This window comes from Chiloscyllium plagiosum, unplaced genomic scaffold, assembly GCF_037043375.1.
Source record: "Chiloscyllium plagiosum isolate Xiang-an unplaced genomic scaffold, Cpla_swu_hap1 HiC_scaffold_52, whole genome shotgun sequence".
Lineage (NCBI taxonomy): Eukaryota > Metazoa > Chordata > Chondrichthyes > Orectolobiformes > Hemiscylliidae > Chiloscyllium > Chiloscyllium plagiosum.
Window position 1 is genome coordinate 31,074,757 of NW_028270190.1, and position 23,396 is coordinate 31,098,152.

The following is a 23,396-nucleotide window of genomic DNA, read 5'->3' on the forward strand; positions in this document are numbered from 1 at the left end:
CATGTTAAAAATGGGTGGCAGCTTCTCTTCCTTTTTTCAGTCCATTCTGACAAGTTTCACGTTCATGAAATTAGAAATTCTTGGAGACGCTCAGTGGTCTAGCAGAATCTGTGGAGAGAAAGCAGTGTTATCGTTTCGGGTCCAGTGACCCTTCTTCGGAAAATCAGTTAGCATATTCATTCAGTTCAATGTCACAGTCGACATTTGTTTTTCTGTGGGTGCTATTTCATTGTTTGTTTTCTGATTTAAAACAGCTTCAGAGGCAGCCAGACGAGGAGCAATTACAGTCAGGGATCACAGATCCAGCAGCAACTCAGAATTTGATCAAAGTGTTCAATTTATCACAACTAGAATGTAACTGGATTCTGAACATGGAAGGAATGGTCACAGTACAAAGTGAATAGACACCTAACAAGTGTTCTGTGTCTTGACAAGGCTTCAGCCAGTCGTCTGGTCTGTCGAGAAATAAATATAATTTTACCGAGGAGAGACCATGGAAATTTGGATAGTTTGGGACGGAATGTAGTCTAGTCTGAGGTGGAAATATATTAGGACAGTTACACTGGGGTGAGAACTGCGACAAAGGATTCAGACCCTTGTCTGAACTGTGGGTCCATTGGCAAAATCAGGGGAGAGACTATTCACGTCCTTCCTGTGTGGAACAGTAGTCATTCACTTTTCCACCTCATGATCCTCCATTGGGTTTACAGTGGGGATACACCAGTTACATGTACAGATTGTGGGAAGAGTTGTAAATGTCCTGTGAGAACGGCCCATCGATGCATCCTGAAGAACGAATACTCAGATGCTTTCCCTGCAGGCAAATAATCAAATATGAAAGTACTATTTATGAGTGAATTCATATTGGAGAGAACCTGTTCACATGCAGTGCGTGTGGCAGTGAATTCCCTTGGTCATCACACCACACAATACACGTTTTAAATGCCTGGACTTCGGGAAGTGCTTTCCGAGTTCTGGCTATCTGATGAAACATAAAGGTGTTCGCACACAAGGCACACCTTTAAGAGTCTGTTTGCTTGAGGAACTGCTTTCAAACAATCGTCTCACATCACAGCACACTAGTGAGTTCGCACTTGGGAGAGGCTGATCACCTGAAATGTGTGTGGGAAAGGATTCACTCAGAAAGTCCTCCGACAGAGTTACAAGCGAGTTCACGCGTAACTACAGGAGTTGGACTTTGTTGTTAGTCACATCCAGCACTGTGCATTGATTCGTTGATGAATTTGCGATATTTTGGAAAAAAAATCATAATTTGCAATGCAACAGAGCCTTTTATTGGCGTGTTTGTATGCGTGTACACCAAGCTGGCAAATGGAATTGCAAACGTACCGTCCTGTCCAGGTGATATCTTCAGTGCTTTGGATCCTCCTGTGAAGAGCTGCTGCACTGTGCCTTCTGGAAGTGTTTTGTCTCCGTTTTTGCTCCTTCTGGTTTGCTGTTCCAGTTGTTCACTGTTGTGGCCAGTCTATTGGGTCAAAGTCTATTCGATGGCTGCTGGAATCCGTGGATAATTCGCATGCCTCTATAAATTTTCCAGCTGTCCTCTATTTAGCTTGTGCTGTGATCGTTGCGATGTCCCAGTCGAATTTGTGGACCTTGTCATCTGTGTGAATAGCTGCTTGGGACAGCTGGTCGTGACATTTCGTGGCTACATGGTGTTCATGGAGGTGCATTGTTTTTTAGGTGTTTTTAATTGGTTCTGTAGTTTTTTTTGTTGATTATATTGTTTTGACGTGGCGTGGGGTCACCCTGTAGGTAGGTGTCGCTATCTACAAATAGTTTCCCTGCATTCTCAATGTATTGGGCTTGTCCCGAAGAACCGTTATTCCGCCATTATCCGCTGACACTATGATGATATTATTGTCATTTTTGACTATTTTAGAGCTTCTCTCTCTTTTTTCAATATATAATTCCAGGTCTTTTTCAATATGTAATTTCAGTTGCATCACCCTGTAAACCTTGCTATAAATGCTGTGTCTTACGATCTTACACTCCACAACTACCTGATGAAGGAGCAGCGCTCCGAAAGCTAGTGCTTCCAAATAAACCTGTTGAACTCTAACCTGGTGTTGTTTGATTTTTAACTTTGTACACGCAAGAGAAGTTATATAAGGACCATGTTAAATATGGCTATAAAATATTGCAGCCCTCCCGACCTGCGAAGGGAAGAAGAAGAACACCTCCACAGAACATAGAATATAGAACATTACAGTGCAGTACAGGCCCTTCGGACCTCGATGTTGCGCCTCCCTGTCATACTAATCTGAAGCCCATCACAACTATACCATTCCATGTACGTCCATATGCCTGTCCAATGATGACTTAAATGCACTTAAACTTGGCGAATCTACTACCGTTGCAGGCAAAGCATTCCATACCCTTACTACTCTCTGAGTAAAGAAACTACCTCTGACATCTGTCTTATACATAACCCCCCTCACTTTAAGTTTGTGTCCCCTCGTTGTTGTCGTTCCCATACTTGGAAAAAGGCTTTCTTTCCCCCAAGAACGGATATCCCGACAAATTCATCCGAGGGAGCAGTAAAATCGACCTATCGAGCATAAGTTCTTCATCAGGAACGAGGCTTGTGGACCAAGGGAGCTGAGAGATAAATGTTAGGGGCATGGGGCTGGGGTGGTGGGAAGGTAATTGGGAGTATGATAGGGAGATAAAGGTGGGGGTGAAATGGACAGGTCAGAGAGGAGGGTGGAGCGAAGAGGTGGAAAGGAAGATGGTCAGTTAGGACAGTTCAAGAGGGTGGTGCCGAGTTGGAAGGTTGAATCTGGGATAAAGTGGAAGGGAGGGGAAATGGGGAAACTGGCGAAATCCAAGTTGATCCCGTGTGGTGAGAGGGTCCCTTGATGGAAGATGAGGACTTATTCCTCCAGGAATTGGGTGGTAAGTGTCTGACAATGGAGGAAGCCCAGGACCTGCATGTCATTGGAGAAGTTGGAGTGGGAATTCAAGTGTTCGGCCACGGGGCGGTGGGGATGCTTCATCCGTGTGTCCTAGAAATGTTCTCTGAAACTTACTGCAAGTCGGCATACTGTCTCTCCAATGTAGAGGAGACCACATTGGGAGCAATGAATACAGTAAATGACATGTATGGGAGGGCAGGTAAATCTCTGAACGGATGGGAAAGGCTCTTTTGGGGCCTTCGATGGAAACAAAGGGAAAGTGTGTGTGCAGGTTGTGTGATTCTTGCATTCACAGGAGAAGGTGTTGGGAGGAGAAAGTGATTGGTGGGGGCATGAACTTACCAAGAGCGTCGCGGAGGAATTTACAGAACACAGATCTGGGTGGCGAGGGAATATATCTCTCGTGGTGGGGTGTGTATGCAACTGGCGCAAATGGCAAAGGAATAGACCAGGTATGCGGAGGTTTGTGGTTTGAAAGGTGAAGACCAGGGAGTTCTGTCCGTGTTGCGGTTGGAGGGGTGGTGGTTGATGGAAAATATTCATCCTGGAGTCAGTTACGAGTGGGGTACCGCAAGGATCTGTTTTGGGTGCAATGTTGTTTGACATTTTTATAAGTGACCTGGATGAGGGCGTAGAAGGATGGGTTAGTAAATTTGCGGATGACACTAAGATCAGTAGAGTTGTGGATTGTGATGAAGGATGTTTTAGGTTACAGAGAGACATAGATAAGCTGCAGAGCTGGGGTGACAGGTGGGAAATGGAGCTTAATGCGGAAACGTGTGACGTGATTAACCTTGGAAGGCGTAAAACGAAGGCAGAGTGCCGGTAAGAATTTTGGTAGTGAAGTTGAGCAGAGAGATCACGGTGTCCAGGTACATAGATCCTTGAAAGTTGCCACCCAGGTTGTTAGAATTGGTTAGAAGACAGTGTGTTCGCTTTTATTGATAGAGGAATTGAGTTTCGGAACCATCAGATCATGTCTGGTGTGGACACATTTCGAGCATTGTGTACGGTTCTGTTGACCGCATTAGAGGAGGGAGTGAAAGCTTTGGAAATATTTCAGAGGAGATTTACGAGGATGTTGCCCGTTATGGAGCGAAGGTCTTACGATGAAAGGCTGCTGGATTTGAGGCTATTTTTGTTCGGAATTAGATTATTGAAAGGTGACTTAGTTGAGTCATGTAAGATAATCAGAGGGTTAGGTAGTTTAGACAATGGGGGCCTTTTTCCAAAGATGGCAATATCCAGCACGAGAGGAAATAGCTTTAAATTGAAGGTTGACAGATATAGGACAGTTGTCAGAGGTTGTTTCTTTGCTCAGAGAGTAGTAGGGACATGGAACGCACTGCCTGCAACAGTCGTAGACTCGCCAGATTAAATTGCATTTAAATAGTTATTGCATAATTATATGGTCGAGAATGGAATAGTGTAGATTAGTGGGGCTTCAGATTGGTTCCACGGGTCGGTGCAACATCGAGGATCGAAGGGCCTGTACTGCACAGTGATGTTCGCTATTCCAGGTTCTATGGCAAAATTATTACATTTAATAATCACAGTCGTTTTACATCAATTGTTTATTTATCCTATCCATGCTCCTCATAATTTTGTAAATCTCTATAAGTTCACTTCTCAGCCTCTGATGCTTCCAGGGAAAACAGACTTAGCCTGTTCAGCCTCATCCTATAGCTCAAATCGTCCAACCGTATCAACGTCCTTGTAAATCTTTTCTGAACTCTTTCAAGATTCACAACATCTTTCTGATAGGCAGGAGACCAGAATTGCACGCAATATTCCAACAGTGGCCTAACCAATGTCATGTACAGCCGCAACATGACCTTCCAACTCCTGTACTCAATACTCTGACCAATAAACAAAGAAAGCCGAGCAAACGCCTTTCTCACTGTCCTATCCACCTGCGACTCCACTTATAAAGAGCTATGAAACTGCGCTTCAAAATTTCTTTGTTCAGCAACACTCCCTCGGAACTTACCATTAAGTGTATACGTCCTGTTAAGATTTACTTTCCCAAAATGCAGCACCTCGCATTTATCTGAATTAAACTCCATCTGCCACTTCTCTGCACATTGGCCCATGTGGTCAAGATCCTGTTGTAATCTGAGGTAACCCAGTTCGCTGTCTACCTCCGGTGTTTATCGTGGTCTGTCTCTGCCGCTTCCAGTTGTCAGTTTCAGCTATCCGCTGTAGTGGTTGGTATATTGGGTCCACGTCGATGTGTTTGTTGATGGAGTTTGTGGACGAATGCCATGCCTCTAGGAATTCCCTGGCTGTTGTCTGTCTGGCTTGCCCTATGATCGTAGTGTTGTCCCAGTCGAATTCATCAACAAACTCCATCAACAAACACATCGACCTGGACCCAATATACCAACCACTACAGCGGACAGCTGAAACTGACAACCGGAAGCGGCAGGGACAGACCACTATAAACACCGGAGGAAACATCAAAGAAGCGATTCGCAGGAGGCTCCCAAGCACTGATGATGTCGCCGAGCCAGGGGACGAAACGTTTGCAACAAAAACTTCCAGCTCGGCGAACAGAACAACAATGACACCTCCAATTTTGGTGTCATCTGCAAACTTACTAACTGTATCTCTTACACTCGCATCCAAATCATTTACATAAACGACAAAAGGTGGAGGAACCAGCACCGATCCTTGTTGCAATCCACTGGCCACAGACCTACAGGCTCTAAAACAATCCTCCACAACCACGCTCTGTCTTCTACCTTTGAGCCAGTTCTGTATCCAAATGGCACGTTCTCCCCGTATTCCTTGAGATCTAACCTTGCCGATCAGTCTCCCGTGCGGAATCTTGTCTAATGCCTTACTGAAGTCCATATAGGTCACATCTACCTCTGTGACCTCATAAATCCTCTTTATTACTTTCTTAAAACGAAAATTGAATAGTTTAGTTTAGATGGGCTTCAGATTAGTTTCACAGATCATTGCCACATCAAGAAAAGAAGGGCCTGTACTGCTCTGTCATGTTCTATGTTCTATCTGCGTTTTCCTGCCTTACCAAAACTATCCTACGTCACTTACCCTGGTTCCTGTAAGTTCGTCATTGCACCTCACTGCCAATTTGCAAATGCACATACTTCCTGCACACAGAATCATCGTGAACGGGAAATTTTTCCTAACATCCCACTTCCTACAGGAATAGCACAAAGCTTTACTGAGGCCATCTGTGCAAATTTAACAATCTACCAACCCTGAAAATAGAGCACCCCGATTGTTCTAAACAAACTGCTTGCGGGTTAATTGATAGCTGCTTTACGTGTTAAATAATGTGTAGACGAATCGCAAAGAGCATATTTAATACTAATAATCTACACGTCATTTTAGATTTAGATTTGGAGGATAATTAGACAGAATAAACCACTTTCCGGTTCCCCTGCTGTGATAAGCTCGCTAATGATTTTGTTCAAGGTAAGCTGTCAATTTCACTGTTTATTTTTCTGAGACAGAACGCGGATGTCCAGATATTTGAAATTAACAGAAGAGGTAGACAGCTCTGAAACGTCAATGCTTGGCCACTCACCTGTGCAGATTCTCAGTTACACTTGCGGAAATGGTGATGAGCTAGAATCATGACAGTCTAAGTGCTTGAAATAAATGCAGAAAGTTCTCACGGAGTGTACTCCAGGAATTTGACTCAGTGTCACGAAAGGCATTTGTTTTTCATCTGTCGCATTCTCCCTGCTCCCCCTATTTCTTTAAGTATGTTGTTTAATTCTTCTTCAGAGTTATAGTTTTCTGAGGAAAGGTCAACGGTCCCGAAATGAAAACTCGGATTGCTGCCAGATCTGTGGAGATTTTCCAGTAACTTGTGTTTCCGTTTTAATCCCCTTGTGCCAATGTTCGCAAACAAGCCAACACATTATAAATCAGTGGGTACTACTTCAAAAAAAGAAGCAATCAAATCTAACACTGAAACAAACCTCAATAAAGGAGCAGCTCTTAGAGCCACCATTTTATCCCGGCCTACACCTTTAATTACCCAGAAACCTCAGATGATATATTGGAAAATGTGGCTTCTGTATTCCATCTGATCAAACTTGTTGGCAACTTAAATCAAATCACATCTCGTAAACAAGGCGATTTCAATTCACTTATTCATCAGCCTATTCTGAACACATGAGGAATCAAAAGCCAGTCTCATTCATGGTTATCATAAATCTAAACTTAATTGTCATAAAGATATACCTGCGAATGAAAGTAAACGGGCCATTTGCCCCGTTCTGGCTATACGTGACTTCAGGTTCAACGCAACAACTCTTTGTTGCCCTCTGAAAGCAAGCAATCAGTCGGAGCTATTAGGGATAGACAACAAAGACTGGCATTGCCAATGATGTGCATGACATAGAAAGAGTTGTATTGTTTCGAACGTAATTTCTGCTTCAGTACCAATTAAGTCTGCCTTGGCCTCCCTCAGAAAGACAACACAGAGAGAGCTCGTGCTAAGCTGAATGTAAAGCATACAACATGAAATACAAGGGGGATAAGGTCGATATACACTGGTTTGGAAAAAATGGACAAAAATAAAGTTCCTTTGTTCATCACTTTAGTTTGAAAATGTATCTGCGAAAACACAAGATAATTTTGAGAACTGGAATAGAAAGTGAGTGGCAAAGATTGGAATATAGAATTCAAATTTGATTTTATTGACATGCATGCTCAAGTACGGAATACAGGAGTAAACTGAACAGTTTGCAACGTCCACGTTTCACCTGGCATTTTAGTACAAGGTACGAAAGTACAAAATGTTAGATAAAGAGTCGAGAAGTTAACAAGATAATAGTGACAGCTGCATGGTTCTTGTCCCCAATAGAAATGAGAATCAACGAATAAAAAGCAAACAATCCAATTTTATTGTGAAATCTGTAAAACATAGGTCAGAGGAAGAATTAAATACTAATTCCTTGTGTATAAGTTGGGATTTGAATCCATGTTTCCAACAACTTAGATCAGGTGTAGTGAAGTCTCCACAATTTACAATATTTCAACTGAGGTTTTTGGGTAATCGAAGATGGAGGACGGAGGAAACCTTTGGCTGTAAGAGCTTTTCCTTTATTGAGGTTTATTTCGTTGTTAGAGTTGATTTCTTCGTTTTTTGATGTGGTAATCACTGATTTATAAGTTGTTGGCTGGAAGAAAATAATTATGAATGAAAGAAACTAATATTGTACATAGTTCACACTGATGGGTTTAGTAAAATGCACCATTCTAATTAGTTGCCTGTTGCCGAGTTTTATCTTGCCTGAACTCAGAGATCTGCTGTTCTACCCGCCATCATGCCTCCATTCATTAATAGTTCCATTTCTCTTCGTTTCCTATCCTCATGCAACTCCCCTGCCCACCCGGTACCTCCAGGATTCAACTCCAATGTATAAGTGTCCAGAATTGTAGTTTATGGATTGGTCGAATTCATGGCTCATTCGGAAGATAATATTGTTTTAACTTGACACCTCTACACGACTGCGGGCCAAGTTTAAGCAAGTTGGGATCAGAATAGTTAGGTGGTTGTTTTCTCGACTGGCAATTACGGAACGGCAACAACTCGTTGTCTTGCCAACATTGCCCCCAAATTTGGAGTTTATTTTGGAAATTTCGTCGAGCTATTTATGGTTCAGCATAAACAAGTTTGAACACACTTGTTACGATAAGGTCATGACCCCATCCATTAATTAAATTAAACATCTGGAAAAGCTTACCACTCGTCGAAATCTGTAAAAATATGAGTGATAGATAATTTCCAATTTCCACTGGTTAAAGAAAGTTCAATCAATTTATCAATAAACTACAACTATTTAAAACTTTAAGCATCTTTTCTCTTAACTGCTTTTATCTACTTTCAACTCGATAACAATATATTGTTCCAATTTTAAAAAAACGCACCAACTTAATTTCAAAATCAAACAACGGTTGCTGTCAGGAGTACCTTTCTTCATTTGGCTGGAAGATCTTCCTGTGTCGTCTTCCTTCTATTTTTTTACAGCGAAGATATTTCATGTCAAACAAATACCTTTGATACTGAGTGTTTTTGATAGACAGTCTTCCTCGACAGCAGTTACTCTCTTGATGACAGTTAATCTGTCTAACTTGGAACATGTCTTTTTTTATAACGTAATCAAGAGTCTGGTGCTGGAAAAGCATAGCCGATCAGTCAGCATTCGAGGATCAGGTGAATTGACGATTCGGGCGTTCACCCTTCATGAGAAATGAGGCTTGTAGGCTGGGTGACTTAGAGATAAATGGGAGGGGGTGAGGCTGGGCCGAATGTGCACACTGCTAGAGGTACAGGCCAATTTCTGTCGAATGTGGATAGGTACTTTGGGGCCTTGGACGAAGATGCGGGAGTGGTGTGGGTGTATTTTTTGCAATTCCTGTGGGGGCAAGGGAATGTAGCAAGAGTGGGGAGTGGGGTGTTTGGGGGCGTGGACGTGACGAGGAAGCCGTGAAGGACATGGTCACTCCGGAACGCTCATAGGGGTGGGGAGCGAAATATATCTCTGGTACCGGGATCCGTTTGGAGATGACAGAAATGGTGGAGAATGCTGCGATATATGGGAGGTTGGTGGAGAGCAAGGTGAGGACCGTATGGTGTTCTGTCCTTGTTGCAATGGGTTGGTGGGGTACAAGGGCGGTGGGGCCGAAAATGGAGGACATGTGCTGGAGGGCATCGCTGGCCAGATGGGAAGGGGAATTGTGACCTTGGAAAAGGAAAGTCATCCGGGATTTTCGAAAGTGGAATTGGTCACCCTGGACGTGGTGGAATTGGGAAGTTGGATGTCGTTTCTACAGGACGTAGTTTGGAGGAAATGTAGTCTAGGTCGCTGTGGGAGTTGGTTGGCTTTTAGGAGATGTCCATGATTAATCAGTCGCTGAAGACAATAATGCAGAGGTCCAGGAAGGGGAGGAAGATGTATGAGATGCGCCGGGTGAATTTGCGGTCTGTGTAAAAGGTGTTAGTTATATTGATGAACTGTCGAGCCTCCTCGTTCGATTTGGCGCTGCTACAGTCATCGATATAGCGGAGCAACAGGTGGTGGATGGTGGCGGCGTAACTGCAGATGCTTCCTGCCCTGCTATGGTTGCCAGCAACACGCTCTTCACTCTGATCTCCAGCATCTGCAGTTCTCACTTTCTCCTAATATCAAGTCTCAGTCCAGTTGCTGTTTCTTCATTACTCATTCACAGGATTTAGCTCTTAATTTTTTGTCTGTTACGAGTTGCACTTGAGGAAGTGGTGATGAGATTAAATCACTGAGGTCTATGTGCAGTAGGAAAACACACAGTGCTGTTCAGGTGTGTAACGCAGATTTTGGAATCGGTGATACTGAAGGAACCACAATACATTTCCAAGTCCGGATGCACAATGGTTTGAAGGGGAATATGCAGGTGGTTGTGATCCTATGTATCTGCTGTCCATTTGCTTCCAGTTGGAAGTGGTCACGGAGTTTGGAATGTATTGTCTCAGGACCTTTGGTGAATTTCTGCAATGCATCTTGTTTTGACTGAGCATCAGTGGCGGATGGCATACATATTGATAGATATGAGGCCAAACAGCAGGCTGCTTTGTAATAGATGACATCATATGGTCCATTATTCGAGAGTTCTGAGGAAGTGTCACTGGACCCAAACACCGCACACAGATGCTGCCAGACCTTCATATTTCCACCATTTTTTGTTTTTATTTTCGCGTGTCTTTGAGGCTGCACCGATACATGCAAATGGGGAACGGTCCATCATAGGCCTGACTTGTGTCTATTAGATGTTGGGCAGGTTTTGGGAAGTCTGGAGGTGGGTTATTCATTGTGAAATTAGCGGCTATGCCCTCTCTGGTAGTCATAGTGTTTATATGCTTTTGTTGAATGTGGATTTGATAGAGAAAATAGTTCCCGATGGATTAGGAATATCAACTGAATAAAACTAGTAAAATCAACAAATATTCCATCTGAAGATTATGTATTCTGAATGGATGAAGTTCTTTTATATTGACAGTGCTTCCACGCTAACGGTGATTGCCTTTTCTTTTTAAAGCTTGTTCATATATTTAATATCAAGGATGAAATTGGCACTGTACAACTCAGATGATCACGCAGCGTCTGGTGACACTCAGTATCCTAACTGGACAAATTAATATGTTTTCGGGTTGAATTAAAAAAAAAACTTGACTGTCTCAAGGTAACCTTGAGCGAATGTTTGCATTGGAGTCCCAGAGCACAAAAGTAAAACCAGAATAGAATCGTTCGTTTTCATTGCTGTGTGAGTAACTGTAGCATTGCACAGCAGATCAATCTTGGGCTTTGAAAAACCAAGATTATTTTTGAACGAATTTCCATTGAATGAGAAATGCAGAGGATGTTTCTCATTCTTCCTTTATATTTTTCTTGTCTGTTGTGAAAGGTATCTTTTACTTCAACTTTTATTTGAGTCTGGTCTGGAGCAAAAATAACAAGTCCTTTGCTCTTTCTCGCCTCTGGTAGTTATTTCTCAAAATGAATCTTAGGATGTTTTTTTCTCGAAGTGACTTTGATACAGAAAAAATAAATATAGTCTGCAGTGGGAAACGCAAACAAGAATTGCTGCAAACACTCAGGATGTCTACCACCATTTTTGGAGAGAAAGCAGAGTTAGTTTTTTTGGATCCAGCGACACTTCTTTGAATATGTGTGTAAAGTTAAAAATCAGGTAGGAGCACAATCACCCGATGAAGAAGCGTCGCTCCGAAAGCTAGTGTGCTTCCAATAAAACCTGTTCGACCATAACCTGGTGTTGTGTGATTTTTAACTTTGTACCAAGTTTGTCATTTTCTCCGAATCGTGAACATGTGTGTAATGGATAGTTTATACATAAAAGATCGAAGAAGTTTCATGAATACAGTAACAGTTACAATAGTCTCAGATTCACCTAGGAGGAATACTATCATCAAACCTTTTTTTCCCCATTACTCTACTTCATGGGGAAATTCCTGCATTATTAATTTATACCTTAATCTTCGTTCTTTAGTTTTGTTTATTGGCTGGTTGACAGCTGCTGGTAGCCACACAGAGTGATGCAGGTCTGCTGGCTTTCATGAATGAAACCTTTGTGTGTTGGAAAATCTCTGGTGACAGGGTCCTCTTATGTCCTTTTCTCCTGCTAATTGTGTGAAGTTGTTCGTGAAGTAAAATGAACTTTTAAATGGAAAACGTTATATAACAGGTCGAGTCAGAGTCATTGTGTGGAGAATTAATGTCGAAACATAATGTGAATATCTCAATTAGTTCGTTATTACTCAGACCCAAATTTTGCATAGATTGAGCAAACAAACCAATGCAGATTGGAATGACCTCATACGTCACTTTGCTGTCACGCATTTGTAATTTGTAGTGCTCAGGTGCAGTTTTGTAGTACATCTGAAATAGTGTACAACCCAGAGATTTCGATGACTAAGGGATTTTAGACGCTAGTTTCCTTTACAATTTGTCACTGTACAGCTGAGCAGAAGTTGAAAGGAAATTGATGTGTGCACTTCTCCATCCTAAAAAAAGATGTAGATGAGATAAATAGCAGAGCATCTCAGAAAAATGGTGATAGTTTAAGTTTTTTTAATCTCAGATATCTTTCGGCAATTTTAAGGCTTTGTATATATTGGTTAGGTTTAAGAAATTTAATAATTCTCACTGACACAAGTAAGGTCTATTAGTTGTCAATTAAGTAACAAAATTAAAGGTGGATTCAAAGATAATGGCAGTGCAGTTAATGGGTGTGATTGTTGGGTGTGGGATGTCTTTCATGCAGAGAAAAAGCATCTCGCAATATTCACCTTAGAGTTTATGAGCTGTTGGTTAATCGGAAGACACTGTGGTGCACCAATGTAATATTACTTCGATACATTATTTGAATTGACATTCAGAGAATTTAGAACAGGGTCTTCCAATTTGATCAGTGCTGAGGTACTGGAGAGTGTAGCTGTGGTCGAACTGTGAACCCAAGAAGTGGCGGAGACGCCTCTTTTTCTGGTGTCCAGTCGATCTTTGGTATTTGCATCATATTGAGATGAAGGCGAGGACTGCAGGATTGTTCAGCGGACTGCCCACTGCGCTGTAATACAGGGAGGATTTCACATCTGGTGCAGAATGAAGTGCAGTAGCATTACAATATAACATGGTGAAGGGTATTGACAATGTATTCTGTAGAAATTAACAAGAGTCCAGAACACACTCTTGCCTACTCGTTGACAGGGCTTGCAACAGCTGCTCATAGCTGACGAGCAACTTCCAGCGGAAGTGGAGAATTCAGTCATCGTGAGGTTGACATGTCAGCATGTACGATGAACACAGAACAAGGAAGATGTTCTGCACACTTATTGTGAGAAGTATTGCACGAAATTAAATGGCCGGACCTCACAGATAACAGTTGTTTGCAAAAGTGAAATCTGAAAAGACATGGGAGATAAAATGGGCCAGAGTACAAAATAAAGTTAAGGAAACTAAAAAAAAAGTAAGAGACAATTGTGAAGACTTTGTGCGAGTTGTGGTGAACATTTATATTCGGTGAGATTAATTTGTAATTCAGTGCAGTCGAACGGCCTCCCAAAATCGGATGAATAAAGAGAAAATAAAGGGTTCTGGATGTTGGAAAAATGAAACAAAATCAGAACTCGTTGGAGAAACTTCGCAGGCATGGCTGTATCTGTGGAGAGGAAACAGATTTAAGTTTTTGAGTTGAGTGATGCCATCACTGGTTTTCATCTACAGATGCTGACAAAACTGGTGATTTTCTCCAGGTATTTTATGATTTTTTTCTTTCGATTCTGTGCTTTCATTAAAACTGGAGAAAGAAAATGTATAATTCCATTGCTCAGTGCGATCTAACGACCACTGAATAGTGGGAAGGATATAGACGAAGAATATGTCGGAGCTTGCAGCTATAATTTAATATTATCGAGTAGATAAAATGGAGCACTACAATAACTCAAACATTTCCTGGGATAGTAATAGTTAATTTCCTCTGTGAGCTGCACAATCACACTGAGCTTCCTCACGCAACGGGCATTGTGTTGACATACCAACCACCAGTCTCGGGAAGTGAACGCCATGCACAGATTGTGGGGATCCACGCACCAAAAAAAAGGGTAGAAGGAGTATCAGTGACATTATCAAAGGAAGTGAGGGATTAACTTTCCAAGTGTGTATTAAACAGAATTGCCTATCGTCGGTAAAGGAAGCTTTGCAAAATGATTTGTGCTAAATGAATTAAGTCGGAGAAAGTGAGGACTGCAGATGCTGGAGATCAGAGCTGAAAAATGTGTTGCTGGAAAAGCGCAGCAAGTCAGGCAGCATTCCAGGAGCAGGAGAATCGACGTTTCTGGCATAAGCCCTTCTTCAGCCCTTTCGTGAAGAAGGGCTTACGCCCAAAACGTCGATTCTCCTGCTACTTGGATGCTGCCTGACCTGCTTCGCTTTTCCAGCAACACATTTTTCAGCTCTAAATGGATTAAATGACAGTATGGGAATGTTTCATGGAATTCAGAATGAAGAGATAAAATGAGGATGAACATTTCCGAGTAAGAATAACCAACTGAGGGTGAACAGACATCATTGTCTCAAGAACGGCATTGTGATGGTTAGAATGGAATGCGTGGTTAGCAGAAAACAAAAACAGCAGTCCAGCAAAGGGCTACCTTCAAAGCTGAGATGAATTTGTTACATTCAAGGTATAATCTCTCAAAAGGGAAAAATAATGAAAAGAAATCCACACACCAGATGATGAAGAAGCTACAAATTAATTTAGAGAAGGAAAGGTTATAATCATAACCAATGAAGACTACATTTCACCTGTTAGACTTTGTCTCCAATATTCAATTAACTTTCCAGATGTGTTCTGATTGGTTTGTACAATGACAATGTCAATGCGAACATACATCGCATGCAAACCTCAGAAACACTGAATGGGGACAAATACTTTATTCTGGCTTATTTCTACCAGTTCTGGACAGTGGTCATCCTCACCCAGTGACTGCCATTCTTTTATACCCACCGTCACTGCATCATGCCCTATTTTGGGAGAAATTATGTGGAAAATATCAACGCAATTCCTGTGACTTGGTCTTCCAATGATAAGCAAAATCAAACAATAGGTGTCCTGATACCTGTAATTACGAGATCCGATCAATTTCTTTTTAATTTGGGAAAGGCAATGATAACATTGCACCTTTAGGAATCTGAATTTTGGCTTTCTGCTCAATTAAGTTCTCCATCCTTGATTAGAGATTACGATAATTTCACTTCAAAGATGTTAAGTGAACTGGTCTGTCATTCCCCGATTTTCATTTTTCATCCTCCTTTAAAAGCAGAGTAACGTTTGCAATTTTCCATTCCAGAGAGACAACTCATGCATCTAGGCAATTGCAGGGACGAGTTACCTCCTCTTCCTGTTTTTCTTTATTTAGAAACACAACTTACCATTTCATGGATACGCAGCTTCCATCGTGGTTTCCTTGTCTGAAAATAGAACCACCCGAACAGTCACAACCATGAGTTTATCGTGCTCCTCACTGACCAGAAGGTGGATTGGAGCACCGAGACTAACACAATGATTGCCGACACAGGACAGAAGCTGGGGAATCTGAGACAATTGCCACAACTCGTGACTTTTCAGAAACTCCGCAAAACCAACAATCTTCATGTCAGCACCATGGTGGAAAAAACCACACTCGTGCTGATGTCGAAGCCACAACAACACAACAACCGTCTAACACAGAGCCATATACTTGATTGAGGTTCCCGCTCCTCGATTATGTTTCTCCTGCAATATCTACTACCCTGCAGCTGCAGTATGTACTGTCTACAGGATGATCTGCAGTGAGTCACCGAGCTTACTTCTTCCGTTGCAAACTCCATCACTGAAGAGGCGAGACCAAAACTGAGTTGTGTACAATCCCCACATTCACATTTCCCTCCATACTCTACACCATCCTGGAAATATATTGCTGCTCTTTTGTCAGTGTCATTGTCTCCAGAAGCCGTAAGACCATTGTGGGAACACTGTCCCCACAAGTAAAGCAGCAATTTCCATTGACGATTCTAGACCACTCTCTCAAGCCAGTATGTGGTGGCTGATATATACTGAAAATACAGCATTGTCGACATCTAATGGTAAATAGTAAAACAAACAGGAAAAAGGACTCATTTAGCTGGTGATGTACAATAAGTTTTATCATTTCTCCAAAATGCTGACACTAAAGTATTTATGGAGAAAGTGAGGACTGCAAATGCTGGAGATCAGAGCTGAAAATGTGTTGCTGGAAAAGCGCAGCAGGTCCGGCAGCGTCCAAGGAACAGGAGAATCGACGTTTCGGGCATAAACCCTTCTTCAGGAAGGGCTTTCCTCATTCCTGAAGAAGGGCTTATGCCCGAAACGTCGATTCTCCTGTTCCTTGGATGCTACCTGACCTGCTGCGCTTTTCCAGCAATGTATTTTCAGCACAGAAGTATTTATGCCCTGTTAAGTCTGAACATACCACAGCGAATGAGTCTTGGTCTGTCCCTTGCCTTCCAATTTATCAATGAAGACCGGAAGGTGAGTGAGCGAGTGAATGAGTGAGTGAGTGAGTGCAGCTCCAGCAAATAACAACTGGACTCCCACATTATGTGGACACAGTCTTCCAGGAGGGTCCACATATTCAGACTCGTAATTGGGAATGTAATGAACGTGTCAAGAGCGTTCACGTCAGTATGCTGCTAAAATATCCAATTCCTCCCAAAAACAAGCATGATAAGCAGAACTTTTTGTAATGTGAAAGATTATTACATTCGCTTCCTTTTTGTTTCTGAATTATATGTCATCTCAGTTAAAGGCAATGCACAGTTTCACAGGAACACAGATCTAACATGTAATTGTAACATTAGGTACTCGCTTTCGTCACGATATTCATTCGTTTCCATATTTGTAGAGATAGTGTCAGTACTAGGAAGATTGTGTAGACAGAGAACACTTGAGTGTCAGCATTCAACAAGTCCCTCGTAGTCCTACTGTGGAGTAACTATCCACTGGCCTGTTGCAACATTCGCAAACAACCCTGTTTAGTAACACAGGAGTAGATGGAGGCCATTCACCACAAGTCGTCTGTTCCACCGTTGCTGAGATAAATTCTTATTGGTTATTGTAGTTTAGAAGAGTCTTCAGAAAGATAATCAATTGTCATTGGTCACACTTTCAACCTGAAATTTCAAAATCCAAAGGAACATACCATTCCATTCTGTTACAGAATTTATCTTATTTTCATAACATGATCTCCAAGCTGCAACATGCTCTGCGTTGCATGCTCGGCTCTGTGCTTATCATGGGATTCCGAACAGGTTTACACTTTCAATGATGCTTATAGATTTGGTTGACTGAGTTTTTCCTTAAAAGCAATGCTGACGGAATAGATTCTGACTTCATCTTTCACAACGTTAACGAAGTTTCAGAGAGTCATACAACATGGAAACAGACTCTTCGGTCCAACTAATCTATGCTGATTGTAATCACAAACTAAATTAGTCTCATTTGGCTGGCCCATACCCCTCCAAAAAGTTGTATTCATGTTCTTATCAATGTCATAACTGGATAGAATCCAGAAGTTAATCCTGAAATAAGCCTGGATATCAAGAGATACTGCATAATCCAGACTACTCTCAGTTTATCCTTTTAGCTTGTCAAGTGCATACTGTCTTGGGCAGAAAAAACATATTTTCCAAAACTTAGAAATCTGTTATATCAATAAAAGGTCAAAAGGGATGAATTTGATTATGTCTGCGATGGAGTCACCACGGACTCGATGGGACCCATGCTGTTTCCTCTCTCTCACATATTGCGCCGATTTGCTCACATAAACCAGAAGTTTACAGATCCTGATATAATGGGGATGAAATAACCGAAAGCAATGTCGCTGGATTCATAGATGACACAAAGATAGTTGGAAGAATATGTCGTCTTCAGGAGGCGGGAAGGCTGCAGGTGGACTCGGACAGCCGAGGAGAGTGTGCAGAAGTGGCAGATAGAAATGAAAGTGGGAACGCGTGAGGCTGTGTACTTCGGTAGGAAGGGTAGAAGTGTAGGATATGAGTGAATACTCTTGTCAGCTTATCATTCACGATGACTGCATAATTCGGAAAGCAAATGCAACGCTCGCATTCATTTGGAAATGGCTAGAATAAAATATAGAACATAGAACAGGAGAGGCTTTTTGGCTCTCATTGCGCAGAACTGTTGAGCGAACCTGAAGCTTATCTGTCGTTTAATATTTCAGTTTCATCCACATGTCAATCCATTGTCAGTTAAATGACGGTTAAGTAGGTGAGTCTACTGTTGTCACAGGCAATGCTTTCCATGCCGCTACTTCACTCTGAGGAAAGAAACGACCTCGGACATTTGTCCTGTGTCTGTCAACCTTGAATTTAAAGCTACTACCCATCTTGAGAGCCATCAGAAACAGAGGAAAGGCTCTCAGTATCTACCCCAACTAAATCTCTGATTATCTTGTCTATCCCTATTAAGTCACCTCTCAACCTTCTTCCCTCAAACAGTGTCACATCCCTCACACGATCTTCCCTCCATACCAGGCAAAATCCAAATAAAATGCATGTGGGAATGCTTGAGAGTGGGCATTTCGGTAGGAAAGGTAGAAGTTTAGTATACGAGTGAATACGCTTGTCAGCTTAACATTCAAGTTGTCTTCATATTTCGGGAAGCATACGCAACGTTAGCATTCATTTGGAGATGGCTAGAATAGAACATAGAACATCAAACAGGAGAGGCCTTTTAGCTCTCATTGTGCAGAACTGTTGAGCGAACCTGAAGCTTATCTGTCGTTTAATATTTCATTTTCATCCTCATAGCGTATTCGCAAAATTACTAACACTTTCCTTTATGCCCGCATTCTGAGTCATTCATAAAAATGAAAACAGCATTGGGCTCAAAACTGATCCTTGATGTAAGGTACAAGACTTGTAACGGAACTGTAGGATGAACAATTTTCATCAACTACCAGCCACTGTCTTTTTTCAGCGAGTCAACCCAACCGCATAATCATCCGAAATCCCATGCCTCCGTATTTTGTGCAACAGCCTACCGTGGGGAAACATATTAAACATTATGATGAAATCCATATACACCTTAACAACCACTTTACTGTCATTCTCCTGTTTTGTCCCCATCTCAAAGTATTCAATAAGGTTTGTGTGGCACGAACTAACTTTCATGAAATCGTGTTGACTCTCCCAATCAACTTATTCAGCTGTAGTTGATTAGAAATATAACCTTTCAATCTCAACATTTTTTTTCTAACACTTTACCCAGAACCGTAGTAGGGCTCACTAATGTGTAATTACCTAGCCTGTCTCTGCTCTCCTTCTTGAAGAAGGGGACAACATCTGCCATCCTCCAATATTCTGGCACTATTCCTCCAGGCAATGATAAATATAAGAGCAGGGGTTCACTTCTGAGGCTTTCTGAGCCAAGGTCTGACGGCATTGGAAATATTGTGAGCATTTTTGTGTTCTATCTAAGGAAAGATATGTTGAGCTTGTAGGGCGTTCCCAAGAGATTCACAGGAATAATCACAAGAACGAAGGGCTTGTCATATAACAAGGGATTAGAGTATCTGGGACTGTGCACAATTGCGTACATAAGGATGATAGATTCAAAGTTTGTGCGAAGATTTGTAGCTCGGGTGCTCGTTGTTGTGGTTCTGTCTGCCTGTTTTTCCTGTTATAGGACAAACAGGAAGACAGCTAGCAATCCGCATACATGAACATCAACTAGCCACGAAACGACACGACCAGCTATCCTTAGTAGCCACACACGCAGACAACAAGCAACATGAATTCGACTGGGACAACACTACTATCGTGGGGCAAGCCAGACAGAGAACCGCCAGGGAATTCCTAGAGGCATGGCATTCATCCACAAACTCCATCAACAAACAAATCGACCTGGACCCAATATACCAACCACTACAGCGGACAGCTGAAACTGACAACCGGAAGCAGCAGGGACAGACCACGATAAACACCGGAGGAAACATCAAAGAAGCGATTCGCAGGAGGCTCCCAAGCACTGATGATGTCGCCTAGCCAGGGGACGAAACGTTTGCAACAAAAACTTCCAGATCGGAGAACAGAACCACAACAAGGATGATAGAGAATATCATTGGAAGTTACAGAAAACTGAGAGACATGTATAACGTTGGCATGGTGAATAGTTTTCGGCGAGTTGGCGAGATGAACATTCGAATGCACAGCCTCAGAATGAAGGGACGTCATTTTAGAACAGAGAGAGTAGGATTTTCTGCTGGAAGAGTGTGGTAAATCTGTGGAACCCATTTCCACCGAAGGCTGTTGAGGGAACGGCATTGAGTGGAGTGAAGACAAAAGTAGATTGGTCTATGATTCGCAACGCCATCAAGGGTAAAGGGATGGAGTCAGGACATCAGGGTCGAGACGCTCTCAGCAATGATTGAATGGTGCAGCAGACCTGATGGGCTGAATGACCTACTTATGTTCCTATAGCTTACGAACTTGTGGTCTAATGCGATAGTGAGGCAAAACACACGTGCCCACTTGCAAATATAATTTAAGAAGTCACCCTACTGGGTACCTTTCTTTAAAATGTAACCTTGCCCCTTACAGTTCGGGCGAGTCATTGTTCCAATTCCAGCTTTGGACGAAGGTCATCTTTTTAAAAAATTCTCTACGCAGTAGTTTACAAACAAACAGAGAATGATTAGAGAAAATAACCACCTCGCAGTTTCCGTGCTGCGAGGAAATCCCCATTACGAGTTTTCTGAAGGCCAACTGTTACTTTCATTTTATATCTGTCTTCGGCTGAAATCTGCTGTCCAGTGATACATGAAAGTAATAGCAGAGCTAGGCAGCTCTGAAAAGTCACTGTCTGGTTCGTCAGATGTGCACGGTCTTAGTTAAACATAAGGAGGTGGCAATGAGCTTAAATCACTGCAGTCTATGTCATGTAGGGAAACCCGCAATGTTGTTCGGCAGTGTAATCCATGGTCTTGACTGAGCAACACGAAATGATCCTTTATTTTTCACCTCTCATATGGCCCCTGCTCCCTCTTTTGTTTTAAAGTAACTTGCTTTGAGCTTCTTTGGAGGTTTGGAATTCTGAGGAAGAATCACCCGTTGTGAAACTTTAACTCTGATGCTGTGATATTTGCTGAAAGTTTTCAGCAATGTCTGTTTATATACTGATATTCTTTTGCCAACTTAATAAACCAATGCAAAAAATTATAAAGCAGTGATACTCTTCCGAAAAAAACCGAGGAAATCAAATCTAACATTGACAAGCGTCTCAAAGCTGCAGCACTGACAATCACAAATTCTCTCGTGCTCCATCTTTGATTACCCAGAACCCTCAGGTGGTACCTTGAAAATTGTGGCTCCTGCAGTCCATCTCTTTCAGTTTGGAATATGGATTCAAACCCCACTTCTATAACCGATGGACTTTCAGTTCAATCAGTTATAAGACTATTTATGAAATTATTTCTCCAATGCGAGTCTCATTTGTGGTGATCATAAAAGGAATCAATTCCTCTCGTGTAAGTTTCCAGACATGTAGTCTGAATATTGGTCAGTTTCAGGGGTCAATTTGAGGGTTCAGTTGAAAGCCAACCTTGTTTTCACTTGGTAATTATAATGTCAACGCTTACAAGACTATGGATGAAATGTTAGAAAATGGAATCAGAATAGCTAGGCGGTTGTTGTTATTTTTTACTGGCAATTTGGAAACGGCAACAATTGGTTGTCTAACCGAGAGTGCCACTAAAATTGGAAGATTATTTTGGGAAACATGGAAAGTTGTTTACTGGTCATTATGAACTTGGTCTGTCCTCATGATTAAGGCATGGCGATGTCACGCTGCCCCTGGTAACACCATCCTTTTCCACAGGGGGATCTAATTGAAGGTTGATGCAGGGTAGAAGGAGATTTATTCCCCTTTTTGTTCCATAAAAAAAAATGTTTGATGCTGACAGTTAGGTGACACTTCGATCAATCTCCCCTTTGCAATGCTGACGATCCTCCTTCATCAGCAGTGGTTTTTGAGATGGTGTGGTGGCTCAGTGGTTAGCAAGGTATCTCCAAGCGTCAGTGATCCCTATTCGCTTACAGCCACAGGAGTTTTCATGTTCTGCCTGCATTGGCATGGTTTCTTCTTGGTGCTTCGCTTTCCTTCCACATTCCAAAAATTTGCAGTTTCAGTAAATCGGCTATGCTAAATTGGCAATAGAGTTTAGCGATGTGTCAGTTAATTGCATTAGTCAGGGATAAAGTTATGTGTGGTAGGGGAATTGGTTTGGGTGAGCTACTCTTCAAAGCGTAGTTGTGGATTTGCTGGTCCAAAGGGCCTGTTTCCACATTCTGCGAGTGCAACCATTTGTGGAAAATAAAAATGTTAACAGAAAAAGAGGACGTATCATATGATCACATTGGAACACAGTGTTCTTTTAAAGCTTGCGATGTTGGAAAATTCTTAAGCACTTCTCCAAATGATTTGCACTAACTGATTTGAGCATACTTAAAAAGCAGATAACACCAGTTTATAGAAATCTAATCTGTCAGACGTTAACCTGATGTTGTGTGATTTTTAACTTGGTCCACCCCAGTTCAATACCAACTCCTCCACATCAACATTTGAAATCATTCATAAGATGATTTGTCCTATTTGTTAATCAGAGAATTGAAGGATGGATTTATATTGGAAGCTGTGTCGAAATAAAGTCGCACCAGTGACACAAATTCAGAACTCAACCAGTTTGAGGGACAGCTGTACTTCGATGGACAAGAACACTCAAAGGTGAGTTTACTCATGCAAGGTATTATTTTCCTTTTGGACTTCAGTGATGGGTCGACAGATGGACCAGGACAGATTAGGAATAGAATATGATGTTTCATATGAAACATGGGATCGTGTCTTTCAGATTTGTGATTTGAAGTGTATCCAGCCACGATAGAGAGAGTTGTGAGGCATCCTCAACCGAACTATCCCCGATTCGTTGAGGGGCTTTTCTGATTTTTGCCTCAGTCTGCTCTTTTATTTTCCCTGATCTGGGAGGTGATGGAGTTCCAAATCCTCCCATTCCTGCTCTGTACTAACTGACAGTGGTTAACAGGTCGCAAAACTGGACATATTCTTACTGCACAGATTTAACCTGGGAAGTTTCAATCTGGATATTTCAACATACGTAGCCTAATCATTTCATGTCGATATTTTCCTTGATAGTTGTCTACTTTTAACGATAGTAACTATTATCTACTTTTTGACAAATTTCCAGTTTTAAATCTTTATTTTAAAGGTAGATTTGTTTGGATCAGTGTGGATATTTATGTCTAAGGGATGTTACGTCTCAGGTTGAATCAGCTTCAGCTGTGTTCAGGTACAGCAATATGAGAT

At 41.8% G+C, this 23,396-nt stretch overlaps 1 protein-coding gene across 2 annotated transcripts in view; it reads left to right on the forward strand.

Annotated features, from left to right (window-relative positions):
* The first annotated feature begins 6,366 nt into the window (after nucleotides 1-6,366).
* Nucleotides 6,367-23,396, forward strand: part of LOC122545961 (procathepsin L-like) — a 50,936-nt gene continuing 33,906 nt past the window's right edge. Inside the window, exon 1 of one of the 2 annotated variants that reach the window (XM_087985313.1) lies at nucleotides 6,367-6,386. Coding sequence is in view for 1 of the 2 variants with exons in the window: in XM_087985312.1 (XP_087841438.1) it covers nucleotides 22,690-22,799 (110 nt within the window). In the remaining variant the exon portion in view is untranslated. Of the gene's footprint in view, nucleotides 6,387-22,479; nucleotides 22,800-23,396 lie in introns of those variants that run through there. The other variant, XM_087985312.1, reaches the window with a different exon arrangement.